The sequence below is a fragment of the Cucumis sativus genome, chromosome 1 (genome assembly GCF_000004075.3).
Source record: "Cucumis sativus cultivar 9930 chromosome 1, Cucumber_9930_V3, whole genome shotgun sequence".
Classification (NCBI taxonomy): Eukaryota; Viridiplantae; Streptophyta; class Magnoliopsida; order Cucurbitales; family Cucurbitaceae; genus Cucumis; species Cucumis sativus.
The window spans coordinates 7,387,725-7,408,588 of record NC_026655.2 but is presented as its reverse complement, the minus strand read 5'-3'; the positions used below and the strand labels follow the sequence as shown (position 1 = coordinate 7,408,588).

Genomic DNA, 20,864 nt, shown 5'->3' with positions numbered 1-20,864 from the left:
AACTTAAACTTGATATTAGTCACGTAATCTTGCAATGTGGATACTACATTCTTTCTCTTGACTAAATCAGTCATATCTTTCTAACATCTTTATTAATTTTTCTAACATCTCTGTTGGTGGTTGTGTTGCTATCTCTTTTGTCCTGAACTTTTCAATTGATTAATTGTTGCTATTTTTTTATTCTTTCTATTTTGATAAAGAAAATCAAAATGAAATGGTTTTTTTTAGAAAAAGTAAGCAAATGAAACTTTTGATGTAAAAAATTGACGACATAAACTCTAACTTGATACTGGTTATCGATATTGTTTGTACGATAAGTAAAAAAATTTAAAAACATCTATAATTTTGAGATGCTATTCCGTATATTACAATTCATTTTACATCCTTTTTCATCGTGAGTTGTAAATGAGGTATGAACGCTATTTTAGGTATGAGCTAATAATCGTTATAGATCTCATTATTTAAAGTGTTCCATTTAGATCTCAAATTATTTTAGGTTGCCATGTAAATATTAATACCATTAGAATTATTTGGCATTCTAAATGAACAATAACTAGTTTAGGGAGGTGCCATATATGAATCATCTAACACTATTGGTTTTTAAGCCTATTACAATAAATTGCTCTAAGCACAAGTTCAAAATAAATATAGGACTGATTGAGAGGAATTGAATTAAGTAGGAAATATATTAAGTTTTGTTTATAAAATTAAAATGAGTAGACCTCATATTTATTCCTTATATAGTTCTCATCTCTTGATGAAGTGAAGATGAATATATCTGATCTTCTTAAATGTTTTTTAGAATCCTCACACATTTGAAACTTACTGTTGTATTTAGTTAGATTCCATTTCGTTTTTCTTATCTGAAAAGATTATTTAAGAGACTTCAGCTTATATAACAAAATATACAGAATCATATACCTTATAAATTTGCTACCATGTGTGCATTTATTAGGGGGGGAGAATGAGAAAGGGTTGATATATATATATAAGGTATTAATAGTGGGTGGGCAAGGCAATATTCCCAATCTTTAATTTCATTTTTGGCATCCCAAAGTGGGAGTGGTAGTTCACATTGAATTGAATAAAAGGGTGAGGGGTTGGAATTTAGTGTCCCTACAGACAAGAGCTAGCAGCAATAAATGACCTAAGAGGGTGGCTCCTCATTCATCAATCAATATCAAAACACACACAATTTCTTTGGTTTTCTTTCTTCTTTTTTGTTTTTTTTTTCTCTTCTTTTCAATCCTCACTGTTTTGTTTTGTCTCTAACTAAAGGCAATGTGAACCATTGGGAATTCATTTACACATAGCCTTTGTGGGACTTATTATATGTCATACCCTTTTCACCTTCTTTTCTTCTCTTGTCTTCTTCACCTTTCTAATTCATCTCTTTGCTCTTTACTTTTTCTGTACTGCTCCCTTAACTTTACCTTCAATATATATCAAATATTTCTATCTTTTACTTCATTTTCCTAGCTGCTCATTTTAATGCAATCGGAACTTCCACTCTTTAGCTTGGATAGATTATTATGAAAAATATAAACGAGAGGCATCTCCATTGATATATGAGAGAATTTCTAGGTGGAATGTTGATTTGAAAATAGAATTCATCTTGTTTTAATTAATTAAACCTCTCTTTAAATAAACCAATACTAGCAATTGTATAGTATAAGAGTTCAAGAATAAAATAATTCAAATACAACGTGGCCGAGTTTAAGAAGGGATAATACCATATCATTGTAGAGATATACTCTTCCTAACGTTGGTATCAATTTATGCTCTAAATTGAGCCGTATCAGTAGAAAAAGCGTTGAAGAGTATGTGGTGAATTTTAGTGATTAGTCATGAAGAGATCTACGCTTAAACTTTATTGGATTAGAAATTTCTTTAGAGAAAAAGACGTGGACCATAAGAACTAGGTGAGGAAATAGGAATGCAATCACTAAGAGGACTAAAAAGACAACAGAGCCTTTGAGAGAAAAATCACAACCAATCCACTAGCATGATGTAATATACGTATAACCAAAAGTGAAATCATGATAGTTTGTAGTCAAAGTTGACGATATCATAGTATATGATGACGACTTTAAACTTCCACTCACTTTATTTTTGAAGTTATTTTAACATCCATATAATTATTCACACTAACGGTAAAGACTCCTTGGTGTAGTTTTTTCCTTTGAATTTTTTTTCAAACATAACTTGTTGGTTAATAATTTTGTTGGGGATCAATAACAAAGCTCTTCTAAAATGAGTTTCAACTTTTCGATCTTTGTATATCTAATAATTTTAAGGAAAAGTTGCAAATATAACACCTGACACCACGCCGGAGGAAGGCCAATTAATTGTTTGCCCCTTCCGACGCTACACTTTCCACGTCGGGAATAGAGGTTCATTTTTCAACGTACCTAGTACCACGTCGAAGGAACCCTCAACACTTCGAGCCAATTCTAACGCTAACGTGTCTGCATCAGGGGGAATTTCTTCCCCCGACGTGCACCAAGATGCGTCGGGAAACACTGACTTCTACCGACGTCATGTTTTCCAACGATTTTTCCTGCGTCGGAAAACTCCCGATTTCTTGTAGTGCAAGCTCAAAATATTACTGGATTGAAGGCAATACAAAAAAATCCATAAATATAACAAAGCTTATATCCAACTTTCAAAGTCTATTTTATTATCAATAATCACACGAGTCTATTCGAATAGATTTTTCTATTGATATATATATTTGTGATTATTTAAAATCGTTTTATACATTTCAAAATTGCTACCCATACCATTTTTTTTTCTTTTTTATTAAGAAAACAAAAGTAAAAAATAAAAAAAAATAAAAATAAAAAGTGAAATCTGACACTTATTGGGTCATGAGTAAAATATGTCTAAAAAAGTGGCCCAACTGAAAGGCCCATATGTGTGTACTGTGATAGACGACTTCATATGGACCATTCACAGGTTTTATACTGAATTGGACCAATTGGACCAAATTGGACCATTTCTAGGCTGTCTTATACAAGAGCTTTCCTTTGTCTTTTGAAAATTCAACCTATCCAACACTAAATCATGTCACAATCTTTAAAACAATGATACTTGATCGTCCAAAATAAATAAATAAGAATTAAGGTCCTGTTTCGTAACAATTTTGATCAAGTTTGGATAACAATGTCAAATTAAAATAAAAAGAGAGAGAGCAACATTAAACATCTTCCAGAATAAGAAAAAACATCCTTGAAGAAAGTCCTCATTGTAAATAATCAAATCTGTTTGTTCACCTTATCTTGAGGGATGTGACAAAAATGTAAAATATTGACATTATTTTCAACAAATACAATATCCCCATAAGAATCTCAATCTCACCTAAACAAAACAACCACAACTATTAAGAAGTTTAACTACTTCCTACTCCATATGATTCACTTTATTAAGCAGTTGTAGTGTTTGTTTTTTAAAATGTGGGTAAAAAGTGAATAACAAAACAAATAAGTTTATTCATGGAAGTAGTATTTATATAAGCTTAAATTTTAAAAATAAAAAATCAAATCATTCATTTATTTTTAGTTCTTTTTTAAAATTTAGGTTTGTTTACCTACTCCTTCCTTCTTCTTCTTCTTTTTTTTTTATTTGGTGCATATAGCTTTTATATCTTTTTATGAAATGTTTGAATTTTTAGTCAAAATCAATTAAAAAATGTTTTTGAAAAATAGTGATAATAGTTTTTAAAACTCGTTCTTTTAAAAACATTTGATTTAAAATTCGAAGATGAAAACGTTATTGCGGATGAATTGCAAATTAACCAAATAGACCAAAGGCTTACCACACATTTTTCATACATATACATTATCATAACTTCATATGAGTCAACTTCCTTTTGAGCTTATTTTCATGTGAAAGTCAAATTTATTCTTATCTTTATCCATTTTAGCATCAACAAAAATACCATAAAAAGAAGAAAGAGAATGTTAAAAAACTAAAAAGAAAAGTATAACCCTAAGAGTACTTTTTAGCTAGATTATACTGACACAAGCTACTGGTGAAACAGCAAGGAGACATTGAGGCATATATTATTCATAAAGTGACAATTATTATGAATTAAAGTTGATAAGAGGCAAAAACAAATGATTTGAAATGCATAGAATTAATAATAATAATAAAAAAAAGAGGGCCCTTTTCCAGAATTACTTAATATCCATTTGGTAGTGACTTTGTGATGCAACCAAAGCAAAGAAAGAGCAAAGAAGTTTATTAAGATAAAATGGAGAGTTTTGTGTGTGTGTGCTTTCACGTGGGTTGGCTGCTGTTTGTCCCCTCTAAGCTCACACATTTCCTTTAAATATATTATGCCCTTCCTTCATCCACATTCATATACCTTTCTTTTTCATATCTATTTGTATATACGTTTATGAACTAGTAATTGGTTGGGATGAGATTGTTTTAGGGAAATGCAAGATTGTAATTAACATCTTTTCTTTAACTTGACACGTCCTTTTATTATTTGATGATATTATTGAACTAAGAAAGACACTTGCTAGATTGAAAATTATGTATGGTATAAGTCGTTAGAGTAAAATTGGAATAACATCAATCATTTGAGGGCAAAAAAGAGTGTAGAAAACAAATCAAAATTTGGTCTCCAATTGACTATAATATGACCATCTTAGCCGAAGAGGCCGAGGTCGAGGCTAATCTTCTCCCTTTATAGGAGTCCACTTGCTATGTATCATAATCTTAGCATATGGTCGACCATCTCTAAACATTTTATTTTTTAAATAGGACAGGATTTCTCTCTTTATCCACCGGACATCATAGCTTCATGGGGTGTGATTTTATTAAATATTACAAAATTCATACAATTTTTTTTTTAGAATATATGAGTTCCCGGGTGAAAAGTAAGAAAAGCAAACAATTGTCCTTTTATATATGAATGTGTATGGAGAGATTGAGAGATGAGTGGTGTAGAAAATATAAGAGCAAATTGAATGGTCCTACTTCCCTAATCAATTCAGCCTCCTCCTACTTTTATTGTGAAATGAAAAGCATATATTAAAAATAGGATCCAATGAGCATTCAAAATATCCATAAAATACATACAAAGGCCTTAATAATTTATATCATTTTATTCATGTTATTTTCTATCCCTTATTCGTTTTTATGCTCAAAATCTTTTTTATAAATTTTAAAATTAATCTATCCTCTTAGTTTATACATAACTTTTCTAGACGAAATAAACTATTAACATTTTCCTTTCAAATTGTAAAAATATATATACGTACCATCCGTTTATTTATTAGTCTTATTTATCAATTTTCTAGGTTTTAAAATGAGACATTAAAATAAGTTTTTACCATTTTAGAATCTAATTTCTACGACTAAATTGTGAAGACATATATACTTTAGGTATGTTTCTTTTAATTTGTCCGAACAAAGATAAAATCTTGTCTTTCGTTTTATTCTTCTCCTTTTTACCCATTCTTTCTCTACAATACTTGAAAGAACGTTTGAGACAATAAGTTAATTATTATTATAATAAAGTATATGTTGTATAAAAACTATTTTAATTTTAGAAAGAAATAGTAAACACTCCTAATAAAAAAAAAAGGGTAAATTAAATAATGTAAAATAGTAAATACGGTAATAAATGAAAGGTATCAAATATCGTCAACTATATTTCACCGAAGACATTTTAATAGAACCATAGAAAAATATGATTATTCCAATCTTAAGATAGTTATATGTTGTGGATGCCTCCTAACGTAATAATAATTTAAAGAAATACGTAGATTAAGTTAGATGATATAATTTTTCATTCTCCATGAATAGCTTCCTACCGATTTTCGTACACGTTTGTTTTGGATTTCATAGGCTATTCTTTTTAGGTCCCTTTTCTATTTGACTCATCATCATATGCTTTCTTTCTTGCCTCCCTCATAATATTTCCCTTTACAAAATTAAAAAGAAATAAAAGGAGGAAAGATCACCTCTAAAATATAATATTTTGTACCTTTTTTTAAATTGTATTCAAAGCCAAAAACCATAGTTTATATTAAAAAGTCATTATACGTTACTAATAGGTATAGCTTATAATAATATTTAATCCATAAAGTTGGTGTGTGTGTTTTTTTTTTTAAATTCATAAAGTTGTATTATTGAGCCAAACAAATTGTCAATTCTTTATTTTTGAAAAAGAAAAAGAGAAAGTGAAAGAGAAAAGAGAAAAGAGAAAAGAAAGAAATAAAACAAAGTGTCAATTCTGATTTTCCACCGTTGCTTTTTAATTATTCTTAAAAAAGGAAAGCGATTTTCAAAATAGATTAAAAACTTACAACCAACATCCTCTTCCTATACCTAACCTATTATTATTATATGTATGGGAAGATTGAAGAATTCCATTTGTTTTTTCATTGATTGTAGATTTGGGTTATACTTTTTACCTTAATTTTGGTTTTGGTTTTGAATTGTTTTCTATATTTCAAAATATTGTATTTCTATTTTTTTTGTATTTTTTTAAATTTTGTTTCAATTTGGTTATTATATTTCATTAAATACTCACTTTCAATTATTGATACATACTACTACTAATTCTATTAGTTAAATTAAAAAAGTAATTTCTTTTAGTACATCATAATTGATGATAGAGGATTTAAGCTTTAACCTTTGAGAAAAATGATTCTATTTAAATAATCGATGAGTAAATTTGACTTTGACACTAATGGTAGTTTCTTTACTTTGTCCTCACTATTCAAATTAATTAAAAACTCCATTTCACACTCATCTCTAATTAATTAGTTAACTAAACAAATAAGTACAAAATTAAAAGTAAGAAGGCAAAAACATTAACCCTAAACTCTAAAAATGAGCATTTTTTATAAAAGTATAAAAGTATTAAAATGTAATAACTAAACTCAAAACTTATTAGTAAATTATAACATTTTAAAATGTATATAGTTACAAACGTTGAATTGAACGGTACACGTACTAAAACTAAACCAAAATAGTATTTTAACCAAACCCTAAATTAGTTGAGTAAAGTTATAGAAGTTATTGATATAAAAAGGAGCATATCCAAGGTGGGGCAGGGAAAAGGGATTGAATGGGCCCATGGAAGGCTTTTCGTACACTCAAAGTGAAATGGAGTGAGCCCATAGGCTAATAGGGCTGCTCCTTCTAGGGAGCCCAATTCCGTAACAGCTAGCCCTGTTGTGTGGCCCCGATCTCATCAAAAGCATAGAAATATAAAACCCTAACTGTCCCTCACTCCCCCTGCATCCATACAATATATTAATGCAAAAAGAAGAAGAAAAAAAGTTCACCCATCAACCAAACACCCTCCAATCATTATTATTCACCTCATTTTCCATCTCTCCCTTTATTCACTATCTCTATCAGACCTCCAACAGTAATTTCATATTGTACGATAACACATTAAATTTAATATTAATTACTCAAAAGAAGTGGGAACTCGTCCTTTGGGTACTGAAAGGAAAAAGGGAGCAAACTTAGATATATGTATTACTTTATCTATGATTAAAAGTCTTGTCTATTTTGTGTTTCGCATTAAAAAGGGAAAGGAAAAGATAAGAAGATAAAAAGAGTGTGTTTGGCTTTAGTAATGATGAGATGTTATAAATTTTAATACAAACCTTTTTTTTTTCTTTTGGATGTAATATTATCCAATTATTATTGAGTAAAGGTATTGTATTTTTAAACTTGAAATTACATTATTGTCTCACTCAAGTTTTGTGAGGCCTTATAAATGTGCATGGCCCTTAAAGGACAAGGAGGGACCAAGGAGGAAAATGAAAATTAGAAGCTACTCCAACACGCAATCACACGTGCGATGCTTACACTCCACACGCACGCGGGATGGTTTAACCCATGATGGAAGTTTGACCTTTGTGGCTTTTGTGTTTTGACTGTTCTCAATGGTGAAGATGCATTCCTGACCACAGGGTGAGATATCTGAAGCATTGGTTTCTTCTTCGTTTTCTTTTTCCTTTTCTTTTTCTTTTTTTCACTCAACAATAATCTCAAGGGAAGGGAATGGGATGCTCCACATGTTGAGCTTCGGTCGGAAAAGTGGGCACCAGAAGTTGACATCTCCGGCAGTGAAGTCTTTTTTGCGGCCCTACTGTTTTCATTTTCATTTTTTTATTTAAATGATTATCCACGTGGGGGATTGTGATTGGATGAGTTAAGAAAATAGGGGGGAGACTTTCGGCTCGGGGCATGTGGGTTTGTGGGTCCGGTTTTGATTGGATTGGATTGGGTCATAAAACAAGGTGGGTCGGATCTGGTTTTTGTTAGAAAAGAAATGAAGGGGTAAAAATGGGAGGAAGGGCTGGGGGGTGGGGGTGGGGGTGAGTTGTTGGGCTGGGCCCTGTGGGTGCTAATGCAACAATGAGACCGGAAAAGGCAAAATGTTGGCCCATTTTACAGCCAATGTGTTGTCCTTTGGAGGAACCATTCATTTAATCATTTATTCACATTTCTTTTCTTCTCAATAATTGATCTTAAAAAATTGTTATTTTACATATATGTGTATAAAGAGTCGGCTTCATTTCAATAATACCCATTACCTTTTAAAACGAATTAAAAAAGATTTGAAAATATCACTGAATTAAATTGAACTTAGAGATTTGATTTTCTCTAAAATGTTAAATCGTAATGAAAAATTAAGAAAAACAATAAAAAGTAATCAAATGAAATGTAAATATTTTGTTGTTCTATTTTTTATAATTTTCCAATTTAGTTTCTAAACTATTGTAGTAGATTTAGAAATTTGAAGAAGTAAAATTGTAGTTTAATAAGTTAACCATTTTACAAAAGAAGGGAGACCGACAAATATGATATGATTAAAACCCAAATGTTGGGGTTTTTGGAAAGTAACCTTATTTTTTCTCTTTTTTTGCATTGTTATCCTTCAGTCATCTTCTCCGTATGGGCAAAGAGGAGGTAGATACTCTCTACACTGCAACTGTAGCTTTGGTTTTGCAAATGGTGAAACTGTAAAATAAAAAATGGTGGAAAAGTCAAATGGAATCTGAAACTTACAAAATTTTCAGGGCAAAAACTAAAAGAGAACAACCATTTTTCCAATAGCGACAATGCAATTCCAAATTCCCAAAGAAAAGCAATCCAAATTCCAAAGCCCCCTTTTCACCCTCCAGTAAACTCTCTGGAATTTTGTTGTGGATGTTAATGGTAGCCCACAGCTTCAATCTCTCTCCTCTCTCTCTCTCTTTCTCTCTCTCACTGTTTGGGGCCTATATTACAAGTTCGGTACCTGCTCAAGTTTTCGATAGCAGCGAAAATCTTTAACTAACATCTTCTGAAAACTCTCCCCTCTACTTCTTCTTCTTCCTAATTAAGCTGCCATGAGTAACAAAACCAGCTATACCCAAATGGGAAATTTCCTCTGAAACTGTACGGCTAATATGGGTGAAGAAGGCTATGGATGGTCCCCAATTGGGGCTCCTCTAGATGTCCAGAAAGAGGACCACTGGAGGCATTTCGACAACTCTGTTGATGCAGTCTCTTTTGGGTTTGTTGCTACTGCCATTCTCGTCTCAATGTTCTTGCTCATGGCCATCTTTGAAAGGTTTTTGCGACCTACTCCCACTGCTTTCTCTCACGCCGGCGGTCGGACCCACCTTGACCCTGAGGCTCAGATGGGGTTTGCTGGAAAGCTTGCTCACCCATCACCCAAAGTGAGTTCTCCCAATTTGTTTCTCACCAGTTTCTGTTTCCTCTCTGATTTTTTGGTTTTTGCTGCTTTAAACCGAGTTTTCTTATCTGGACTGTTGGACTATCGAGAGGAAAACTGAAATGAATTGGGTTTAGATATCTGTTCTTGTCTCATCTTATTTTGTGTTGCTTCTTGCTCATTGTGCTGAATTTCTGTTTTAAACTATCTGTTTAAATATTTGGAATTTGTTCATTTGCGTCTCTGCTCCGCATAGTTTAAAACGGAGGTTCTTTCTTCGACATTCATCTCTCTGTTTTTTTATCAAAGTTCGCGAAGTGTTGAATTGAAAATGAAAATTTCTAGTCCTGTAATAGTTTAAGTGGAACAACCCATGTTCTAGGATTTTTTTAGTATCTGTGGGACAGGGTATTCGGACCTCGTCTCTTGTGATTACTAACGCACTAGTATGTTAATACAACTATTTTCGGTTTGACCCATGTTCTGAGACTTGGTATTCGAACAACATGTTATGTTTCTATCTTTTACTTTTGTTCTAATTGCAATCTAAAGGATAGCGTGTAGTTTTATCCTTTTAGTTTCATATGTTTCGATTGGTTTTGGAACTTCAAGATTAGCTGGTAGTTCTCGTCTCCTTTCTGAATTCTGCAGTATTGCTCATGAGCACTGAGTTTTATCATCCTTATCTATCTTCAACTTCATAAGGGGGTGAGGGAACAGGCTAGCGGGCATATAATTTGTTATTTACTCTTTAGAATTCTCTTCCATTTCAAAAATAAGCAATCTCATTATCACAGGATGGTTTTATCCTCTAATTATGGATACTAGGCATGGATCTGGTAGTATTTCGTTTAATGGTCACTTCTTGTTTTGCCACTTTCGGTCAAGTGCTTCTGATGTTTTTTGCCCCACCAATTTACTCATCAAGTCAATTTCAGTGCCTTAATCCCACATGCTCCTTACTTCTGTCATGGCCATGTAGTCACTTTCCCTTCTTGTGTCATTGGTATTCTCATACATTCAAATTGAATAAACAAAGAATAGACATTAAGATGATTTTTTTTTTCAAAAAGAAAAAAGAAAAACTTGCATCTTAAAAATATCAAAATTATTAGTGGAGAACTGCTCGCTGAAACCGAGTCAGTCAAGAATTTATGGTCAAACTTTGTTGATAAGATATATTTCATAATTATTATCATGTGAGACATATTTAATCTTCGGCTGCACCTGGCATGGCCAGTTGTCCTGTCTAATTGGCTGATATTTGTATGTGCTAAAGCTGTTGGGAATACTAGTGTATATGTTAAGGATATTAGCAAGGACGTGTGTGTAATTACATACAAGTTGTAAGAATTGAGTGGCTATAAATAAAGTGAGCTTGGGAATTTAGGAGGGAGCCAGTATTTGGATCCCAATTTTGATTTTGGGAGAATCCAGGCCTCTTGAAGTGCTTGGTATCTTTTCAGTTTCCTATACAGTTCGTTTAATTTCCAGTTTGTAGTTCCTATCAAAAGCCAAAAATTTTGGTCCTCTCAACTTTATGGGCCAGCCTATAATTGTATAGCTGCACCAAAAAATGACCAATATATGGACTTGATGGTAGATTGCATCCTTGTAGGTGCAACTTGAGATCTCTTGGTATAACAAAGTTTTCCATTTACTTTGATGGGCATTCAAATGCCGAAAAGACAAAACATTAAACATTAAATATAACTATATTGCAAACACATGAAGAAATTACTATATTATAGTCGTTCGAGAGTGCTATCTCTCTCCCTAATTCTCACAAGAGAAATTCCCACCAAAATGATCCTCACTCTCCTAAGGTGCTCAACTTCTCTTATTTATAATCAAGACACCACTAATTAATTACCCACAACACCTGTAACTAATATCATACTAATTTTATTCATATGCCCCTAACTAGTATTCTCACATACCAAAAATCTATGGATAGTCTTAATCTGCCAGTCCTTGTAATGAAATGGAAACATCCTGCTAAACTTTTTTTTTTTTTTTTTGGCAACGTTGAAGTATTAAAATTAAATATCCAACACAACCGTATAATCTTCTGTGTTGATTAGTACCTCCAGGATTGTTATATCTCAATACAAATTTGTGCATTGTTTTTCTTTTTCTTATTTTTCTATTGGGATACTCTCTCTTAGCAACAAAAACACTAAACACTATTGATGTAAGAAAAGAAAATAAAAAATATTCACCATAGATTTCATGTTTCAAGTGTTAAGCGGTAGTGTTATTTCTATGATGCACTCACTATGATGTTGTAAGATCTCAAGACATGCTGGTTTCTCAAAGGCTGATTCTAAGTGACAAACTCATTGCCTGCCCGTTGACAATGTGAGGAGTTTTCCATTTGTTTTGGAGAGGAAAAGCAGCAATAGCTCATGAAATTTATTGCACTGACCCTTAATCCTATAATTAACACCACGTTTTCTCTTCTTGTCCTGTGAAAGTTTTGCAATGGAAGGATGTTGATTTTGTCATTTTGAACACTTTTATGTTTGTTGTATGTCACGACCTAGCAGAACATGCTCCTGTAGTACAAGTATTATGTGTCCCAGTTTGAAAGAAGTGTTTGTTGATTATTTCAGAAACAATTAGAGGATCTGATTTTATGTTTCTAAGCTTTTTTCATTTTATTGTAATGTTTGTCAGATATATTGTGCTGTTTCTTTATGCTACTGGTTGGCTTATGATATGTTGAAGCTTGTTCTTTCCTCTTGAACTTGTTCAGTCTTTAGCTTTTTGTATCATCTGCTAGCAGAGTTGATCACTGGTTAAATCCTATTGATATATATAAATTTTGTTCTTTCTACAATCTTCAGCCATCCAACATTTTTGTTTTGTTTTTATGCAGATGACTGTGTATTCCTGTGGAGTTTCAGTTCTAATGCCTGGAGATCATATTCCTACATATATCGCACACCCAGCTCCTGTCCCGTGTGCCCCAGAACGCATTCCATGGCCACAACATCAACACAATGACATATCTTATGTCACCAACAGTTCCCATTTCATTGAAAACTCAAGTTCCTCATGAAAACAAAGAAACCGAAGAAGGAAAAGAGGTCTGTTCTGTAACAAATCTACTAGCTACGGTTTATTCAAGCAAAACTAATCTTCAAAACCCAATAGTCAGAAAGGTACCTTAATTGAGGCTGTTTTTTCCACCATTTCCAGAGGTTCTTATTCTGTACATACGTTCACCTCACAGCCCTCCTTGCTTTACCTCATCTGACTACATTCCCTTCTTCAAGATAGCAAGTTTTACAGTTTACTGCCTTGCACAAGGTTAAGATTTTCTCTTTTTTGTCTCTTCAAATCTGGCTTTAAGCCTCAGCAATCATATATAGAAATCTTTGTTTGTGAGGAACTGTGCAATGTTAAATGGTACTCCGATGTAGGCAAACTTCAACTGTCGTATATGAAATGCGTACTCGTTCTTCTATTTACAATTTTTGTACTAAAATCAGTCAGAAGCTTTGTTCTTGCAGTGCACACTGAGAATATCAAAATGACATTGCTGTTGATATTATCAGTGTGTTTGTTTGTTTTAGGAAAAGTTACAATAAGTGCCCAAAAGTTTTGTGAAATGGCAAAGTTCATAATCCCACGGAGTCCACACTCTGAAGGAAATTCTGTCTCTGCTAAAAAGGGTCAAAAGTTCAAAACACTCCACAATAATTGATACGCCTTCAGCAAGAAAAGGACAGCACATATCACTAATATAATATACAATTCAATATTACATGAAAATGGAGAAACATAGATTGCCCCCAACAGTTTAACTTCTCATTTTAGTTCAACTTTCTGCTACAAAAGTCTTCATTTCTTGTCATGGAGCATCTCTGTATTCTCAAGCTTTGGGCTTGCTCTGTTTTACTTTTGTCGGTTAATACACAGAAAGCAAAAGTTGGACGCAATTGTAAGAGAGTTGTTATTACCAATGCTGAAGAAAGAAAGTTGGTTGGTGATGGTGATTGATTCTTCATCTCCACTCTTCCTCTGTTCTGAATTTTAGATCAGTCTTCATTTCAGGACTCTTCTGCGGGGCTGACTCATAATTACGTTTCTTTTCCTTTCTTTCTTTCTTCCTTCCTCTTTGTCTAAACAGACGTATGAGTGGATCTGAACTCTGAAGATCCTGACTGTTTGTACCATAAAAAACAGAGGTCACTTAATTTCGACGACGCCCCTAATTCTTTCAAGTAAGATTAGTACTAACAATATAATTAATTTCCATTTTCGAAGATTAGTGAATACCTCGGGAATACGATATTAAATAAGAGAGAGAGTAAAGAAAAATGCAATCTTTGTGCCAGCAATGGCAAAAGATTTACTTTCAGAGAAAACAGAGACTTCTTTGCCTACCCAAACCCAACTGTGTTATACGGTCTGTTTCCTAAATTGACCTTTCGGACATTCATTATTTACAACTTACTACAATTTCCAGACCAAAAATAGGAATCACACCGTAGATGGAAGAGACATAAAAACAGAGTACAAGAAATTTGAATGCCACTCATCAGTTCAGTGAACTGGGCCGCAATGTGCGCCCGGAATATTCCACTTTCTTTCAGAGGAAGATGAAGCATTCCAATGACACAAGTGGGTTATCGAGAGACTCATTTGTAGTCCGCCATTTTCCCTCTATTGTTGAGTTCTGTGTTTCCTGAGACTGCCCTGGTTCCCTTCGGTAATACTCTCTTCCCGGTGTTGGTTCCCTTCCCGGAGACATTCCGGACCTCCGGACAGATGGGCTTCGGCCGGCGGCTGGTCTGGAGCCTCCGCCGTCGGTTCGATTATAGGCCGGGGATCTTGACCTACGATATGCATTCTCAGTTCTATTCTGAAGGCGTGGCTCCGACCTCGGACTTCGCCTTGTGAGTCCCTGCCCCATATCTCTGCTTTGCACTAACTTCACAGTTCCGCCACCGCCGTTAATCCGGCCAGGCGACTGATCAAATTTTCGCGTTGGCGATTTACCAACCATTCTATCCCTCTTGGGAGCCCAATCGTTGGAGGGAGACCGGCTTCTGGGCAATTTAGCTGGAGATCTACAAATCCTCTGACGTATTTCTTCGAAATCATCCAGCTTCTCTGTTACAGTCGTAGTAGATAGGGTTTCACTAAAGCTGCAAACGTCAGAAACCTCAGAAATTTCTTCAGTGGGATGAATGGGGATTCTCCCATTGACCTTCCGGGAGGCAGATTCGTCGTGGTTGGACAAAAGGGTTTTTGGTTTGGGAGTTTCAGAGAGAACCTCTTTGACAGACTCTTCGTCAAGTGGAGGGGGTGCTCTGTTTGCAATGCGATTGAGTTTGGGATGGGAATAGGCAGATCTAGAATGGTGGGGAGGTGAAGAAGAAGAAGAAGAAGAAGAAGAATGCTTAGAAGTACTGACAAAACAACCCATTTGGAAGGAGATGAAGGGATTGAAGGTCAGAGAAGGCTCAGAAACATTGCCAGGGGTTTAGAGGAAGAAGAGAGAAGGAAAGTGGGGAGATAAGAAGAAAGAGAAAGGTAAGAGAAGAGAAGAAGTAAAGAAGAGAAAAAAGGAGAAAGGGAGAGAGATTGGTTGGAAGAGAGTGAACTTGCATTTAGTGCGGCTCTGCTGTGATTCTGGTAATCACGTTCACAGTTCACAGTTCACAGTTCACAGTTCACAGAAAAAGGGGAGAGCTGTAGGGAGAGAGAGAGAAAGAGAGGGATCCTTTTTAAGTCTTACATTCATAAAATTGCTTTTCATTACAATGCATATCCTCTATTAACTTTATAAAAAAAACCTTAAATTCAAAATTTAAAAACTACTTTTTTTTTTCAGACGTGAACTTGAGAAAATACAATAATGCTGTATTTTTTTGTTCTTTTAACCTAAAAGAAAAATTGAATCACGAACAAAAGGGAAGTCCAAGTTTGCAAATACTACATGAATTTTGAAAATGAATAATAACCTTTCACCTATTTCGCATACCATTTAGATTGTATTTGCTACTTTCTTTGACCTTCTAACTCCTATCTTTTTTTCTTACTCGTGTTTGATTGTTTGTCACGAATGTGAGGGTTTGAGAGAGAAACTTGAGTATTTGTGTTCTACTTCTAATGTACATAATCAAGAGAGAAATAAAAATAGCTGAGCAATATAGTTTATTTGTTTTACTTTTTCAAACTTCAATTTCTAACACATGAATAAACAAAGTCAATTAATTAGGAAGAGAAATATGCAGGATAATAATAAGACATTTAATGCATACATAATTTAGGAAAGAAGGCTACAAAAAGATGCTCTTTAGCTAGTCCTTAGTAGTGGCCTACAAATTGTGCATAGGAAGAGGCACTTTGGGTCATCTCCATGTGCCTCATTATGCATTCATCCTGTTTTCTTTCTAATTAACATTATTCTCCCAACAAGGTCAAAACATTATTCCATGAAAAATAAAATTTAAAAAAAAAAAAAAAAACTAAAAGCTTTTAATGTTCAATTATTTTATTCAATTTTGTCAGCAGTGCCAATTTTCATTGTAACATGTGTTAAGAGGGCTCATTAGATACTCTCTGTTTTTTTTAGTTAAGCTAGTAGTTGCTTCTCTCATGTATAATTGATTTTGGTTATTTTCTATTGAGCATTTGTATTAATTAATTAGTTCTTACACAATTTGCTTAATTTCCTCTCTGTGTGGGGGCAGTGTGCTTTAATCCATGTTCATGGAATATAATCCTATAAATTATTATTTATTTTGATTAAGCATTCTCATCGATTAGAGTAAAACTGTAACTAAATTAAATTGAAAATAATCCTAATGGAAGGGAGGAAATGTAAGAATAATGAAAAACTCCTTAAAAAAATTAGGATAAAAACCACATATAAAGATAGAAGAATTCACGGTAGAAATAGGAGTTTGAAGTCATGTTATAATAAGAAATTCTCTCTATTTCATGCTGGAATTGTTTAGCAACTGTGGGTCGGCTATAGTTCAAAGATACTTGACTGTCAAACAAATTCTATAACTCCGATTTGTTCTAAAACGATATTAAAGATTGAGTGACTCTTGATGTGTTAGAGAGATGTGAAAGAACACTAATAACCACATATTGACAAATGCAAGATCATTATGGATAACTATCCTAACAATTATAATAATATTTGATATGGTAGTTGGTTTTAGTACTTCCCAATTTTGAAGAGCCATTTGAAGTCCCTGTTTATGCACATGGACTTTGGATTGGGCCATGCTTAGTCTGGAAGGTCATCCCATTGATTTTCTTTTTCTTTATTGGTGAAAAAGTTAAGTCCATCTCTCGACAAAGTTGGAGTACTTTTGAATAAGCTTTTTATGCTTTAGTTAGGAGTACTAAACCAAACAGTGGGATGATCTAGCATTGGCTCAATCCGAATTTTTAACCAAGTAATCTATACTCATCTTCCCAGTTTAACTTTCAATTTAGATAATCTAACTTTGTTATACATTAATGTTAGCGCAGAGGCCAAGACTGTGGTATTTTTATTGACAAAAGAAGTACATATAATGTAACAGCTCAAAAGGTGATATCAGTACATTGTTCATATAATTTTTTCTCATGAAAAAGAGATTTGATCACATGAATATATAAATATTTATTAAAGTAGAAGTTAAGGAGACAAAAATAATAATAATGAAAGGGAATAAAAGGGAAGAAAAAAAAGGTGTGAAAGTGAAGGAAGCCAAAGTGCTTTGGGACAGAAATTCTTGGATTTGTGAGAGGCCATGACACCCCATGGGATGAGATGTTGGCTGCCTTCCCGACACCATTTCTTTCATTATTTTTTTTCCAAGAGGACATATGTTTTTTTTCTCTCTTTTTTCTTTAGCATATAAAAGTGCTTAAGATTGATTGCAATTTTATTACTTGCTAGGCCTGTTTGTTTGTACAGATTTAAGCCAATATTTGTTGTTTGCACTTACTGCTAACATGTTAAGTAATGGAAACAGATACTCTTTCATCTCATTTGGTTTTATCCGATTTATTTTCGATTTAGTTCTAATATTTCAAAATGTTGGAATTTCAACTATTTAAATTTTGATTCAATTTAGTTCCTAAATTCTAATATTTACATTTTTAATTTCAAATTTTCATTAGATATAATACTTAGTTTTGTCTTATATTAATGCATCTCTTTAAAGTAATTAAACGGATTATAATTAATTAAATTTTATTATTTTTCGTCCCTTTAAAATTAAATTTAAAACTTTAATTCATATAATTACTTTAAATTAACTAATAGATATAAGATTTATAAGTGAGTATTTATTGGAAAATTGAGGTAAAATATTAACTTTTAAAAACAGTTGATAATAAAATTGTAACAATTTCAAAGGTAAAGTCTAAATAGAAACAGATCTAAAAAGGTATTATTTTTTATTAAGTATTTATTTAAACAATCATTAGTGAATAAAATGCCAAGTTTGGACTTAGGTTTTAGATATGAGTCTAACTAATAATACTAATGATTGTACATTCAATTATATACTTTGGGATATACAATAATAATATTGTATCAAAATAAAGTGATTTTGATAGTGATAGTTCATATTCAATTGGACTACCTTAACTAAAGTTGTTTTTTTTTTTTAATTATTGATTCAAGCTCAATTTTTCTTCTAGGTTCTATAAGAGATGATGATATTAGATTATAAACATTAAGTTTTTTTGTTTTTACTTGGTAAATCTGTATAGGTAAATAAGATGGAAGAAAAAGGTGCTTTAAAATAGATTTGGAAACTTTAATACATTACAGTTGTTAATAATAAATTTGGTACTTGATATTGTTTAAAAGCGAGAAGGAATGTACACTAACCTAATGAATGATATACGAACAAAATCTAACAATTAGTTGGTATAAATTTTATATAAATTTTAAATAGGGAGAAAACAACCTTGTAGAAACTTAAACACAAAACCCACTAGACCACCTCACCCTGATATCGTCTTAATTAATTCACCAATTTATCTAAAATTTTAAGTTAATTGTTAGAATATCTTGAATTTGTTGTATGATAGAACTCATATACATCATATGATCATGACTTTAGAGTTTAGACACGTGCAATATATAGACTTTCAAACTCTAGTGATGTTCTTTTGTATTACGAAATTATTTTATCTCGTAAAATTCTTCTCTTTCTATTCATTAACTTGGACTATTTTATATTATTCAAAACATTTTGGTCATCAAGTTGGATTTTTTTTTTTTTTTTTTATGGGAAGTGCTTCTTCAAGATTAATTGGATGGAACTCAATTAGGTTTGTTTTGGTGAATGTAAAACAGCTTTCCTCTTTATTTATTTAATGCACCTATTGGGTATTGCCTAAATCATTATTTGTCCTATGGTTTCCATCTAATCAAATTTACCTTATTCTTCCTATTTTCTTTCTCATTATTAAAACACATGTGACATGATTTATCTTTTTGAATGATTAATCAGTTTTTTTGTGTTTATAGGATATTCCTGTCATTTGATCATTACTAATTAATAAATGTTAGGAATAAAACTTATGAAAAAAATTTATCGTTAGTAATTTTCTAAATTTAATTTTGTATGTTGTAAATTTTTCCAATCAAACAACTTACTCCACGTGGAAGCATTTGACCCTAGGACTATAAAAGAGTGGGGTTCCACCATTCGGGAAGGTTTTTCATAATTCTTCACTCTATTCCACTCGTGTGTCAATCATTTCCCAAATACATACTATCATAATTCTTTTCCAAATACATCTTATCATAACATTATCCATCATAACCTTTTCTACAAATACATATTATCATAACATTATGACTATTGTAATACTAGATTATCATAACATTAATCATTCCATAAATCACTTATTTGGCCTTAAAATTTGTTCTTCAAATATTGTTTCATGAATCTGTCATCTAAAACTATCCATCAAGTTGAGTCATATGAGGACACGTTGGCCCAACCCACCAGGCCCAGCGTTAATGCCTTGCACAATTCACTTCCAAAACCCAAAACCCTACCTAATATTTCAATCCTCTTGAGATTTTAAAAATGTATAGGAATTAATGATGCTTACTATAACTTATTCTCACACCTAAAGCTTCAAAACTTATACCAAATAAGAGAATGTGAAACCCATAACCATTATTTCCACTTTTATTCTCATGGAATACATATTTTTTGTTTGATTTAAGTTTAGAAGTTTTATCCATGATAATAAGCTATTTTCATGCATAGCCAAACACAACCATGCTTGAATTCCAACAATCTTATTCTCATGCATCCTTAATTCTTAAACATATTTAAACTTTAAATTAAAAGATACTTGAATGCTTGTGTTATTTTAAATTACATATATACACACATACATTGATTTACTTTGTTTGATTAGATAATTAATTCAATTTGGAAGAGTTAGGTTAGATGTTGTATAAAATAAATACATATATTAACAACATTCACATGCATGGTTTTTGTTTCTGAAATTAAAGAGAGTAATTATATATTAAAGCTATTATACAATAATGGTTAAAGGGCAAATGGTTAGTTAGGCAACTACAACCACTTCACTTCACTTCACTTGTATTATGTTATTTCCAAATTATTTCCTGTATTTATATACATGAAGATATGATACAACTTTTAATGAGAGTTGTAGTCTATAATATACTACACTCTTTTATTCATAAAAGAACACACATGCCTTCATTAAATTAATTACTTGTTGTGTTTCTTACGCTTCTCCAACGAGTTTTGAAACTAAGATTATTATTATTCCTACCAAAACACAACGGTTGATGTATCAAATTTTGGCAAGTAAAATACATATAATTTTTATAGGACAACGGTAAATTTGTATATTTTAGAGAAAGATGATACTCACTTGCAAGCAAAGAGAAACTTGGTCATTAGTGTAGTGTAAGTTATGGATATTCTAATGCTTAAGTCATAAAGATTGAAAGGGAAAGAGAGTATTTGATGATCTTTATTCATAGGTTTTGACCATCTTCTTCTTCCATATCCAATCAAGGTATGTGACTAGGCCGTCCCTCTAGAAATTTTTCTTGGGCTAAGGTCGACGAGTTCAACACCCTCACCTTCCACGTTTAGGGTTTCAGCCCTTTTTGGATAAGTCTATG

General features: G+C 32.4%; 2 protein-coding genes across 2 annotated transcripts; one reads left to right on the top strand and one right to left on the bottom strand.

Annotated features, from left to right (window-relative positions):
- Positions 1 to 8,903: 8,903 nt before the first annotated feature.
- LOC101205831 lies at positions 8,904 to 13,182 on the top strand. The gene is made up of 2 exons (XM_004146540.3): positions 8,904 to 9,707; positions 12,585 to 13,182. Exons 1-2 carry the CDS (start codon positions 9,435 to 9,437, stop codon positions 12,765 to 12,767), a joined length of 456 nt encoding a protein of 151 aa, XP_004146588.1. The 5' UTR covers positions 8,904 to 9,434; the 3' UTR covers positions 12,768 to 13,182.
- Positions 13,183 to 13,384: 202 nt separating this feature from the next.
- Positions 13,385 to 15,488, bottom strand: LOC105435171 (hypothetical protein). The gene has a single exon (XM_011654752.2). The coding sequence runs from the start codon at positions 15,141 to 15,143 to the stop codon at positions 14,304 to 14,306; it is 840 nt and encodes a 279-aa protein (XP_011653054.1). The 5' UTR covers positions 15,144 to 15,488; the 3' UTR covers positions 13,385 to 14,303.
- Between the last annotated feature and the right edge of the window lie 5,376 nt (positions 15,489 to 20,864).

What these genes read in the sequence shown, in the direction of transcription:
- LOC101205831 (XM_004146540.3), top strand. Translation starts at nt 9,435, where the DNA reads ATGGGTGAAGAAGGCTATGGATGGTCCCCAATTGGGGCTCCTCTAGAT. An exon ending in TTGCTCACCCATCACCCAAA is followed by an intron (nt 9,708 to 12,584) that starts GTGAGTTCTCCC and finishes GTTTTTATGCAG; the next exon opens with ATGACTGTGTATTCCTGTGG.
- LOC105435171 (XM_011654752.2), bottom strand. Translation starts at nt 15,143, where the DNA reads ATGGGTTGTTTTGTCAGTACTTCTAAGCATTCTTCTTCTTCTTCTTCT.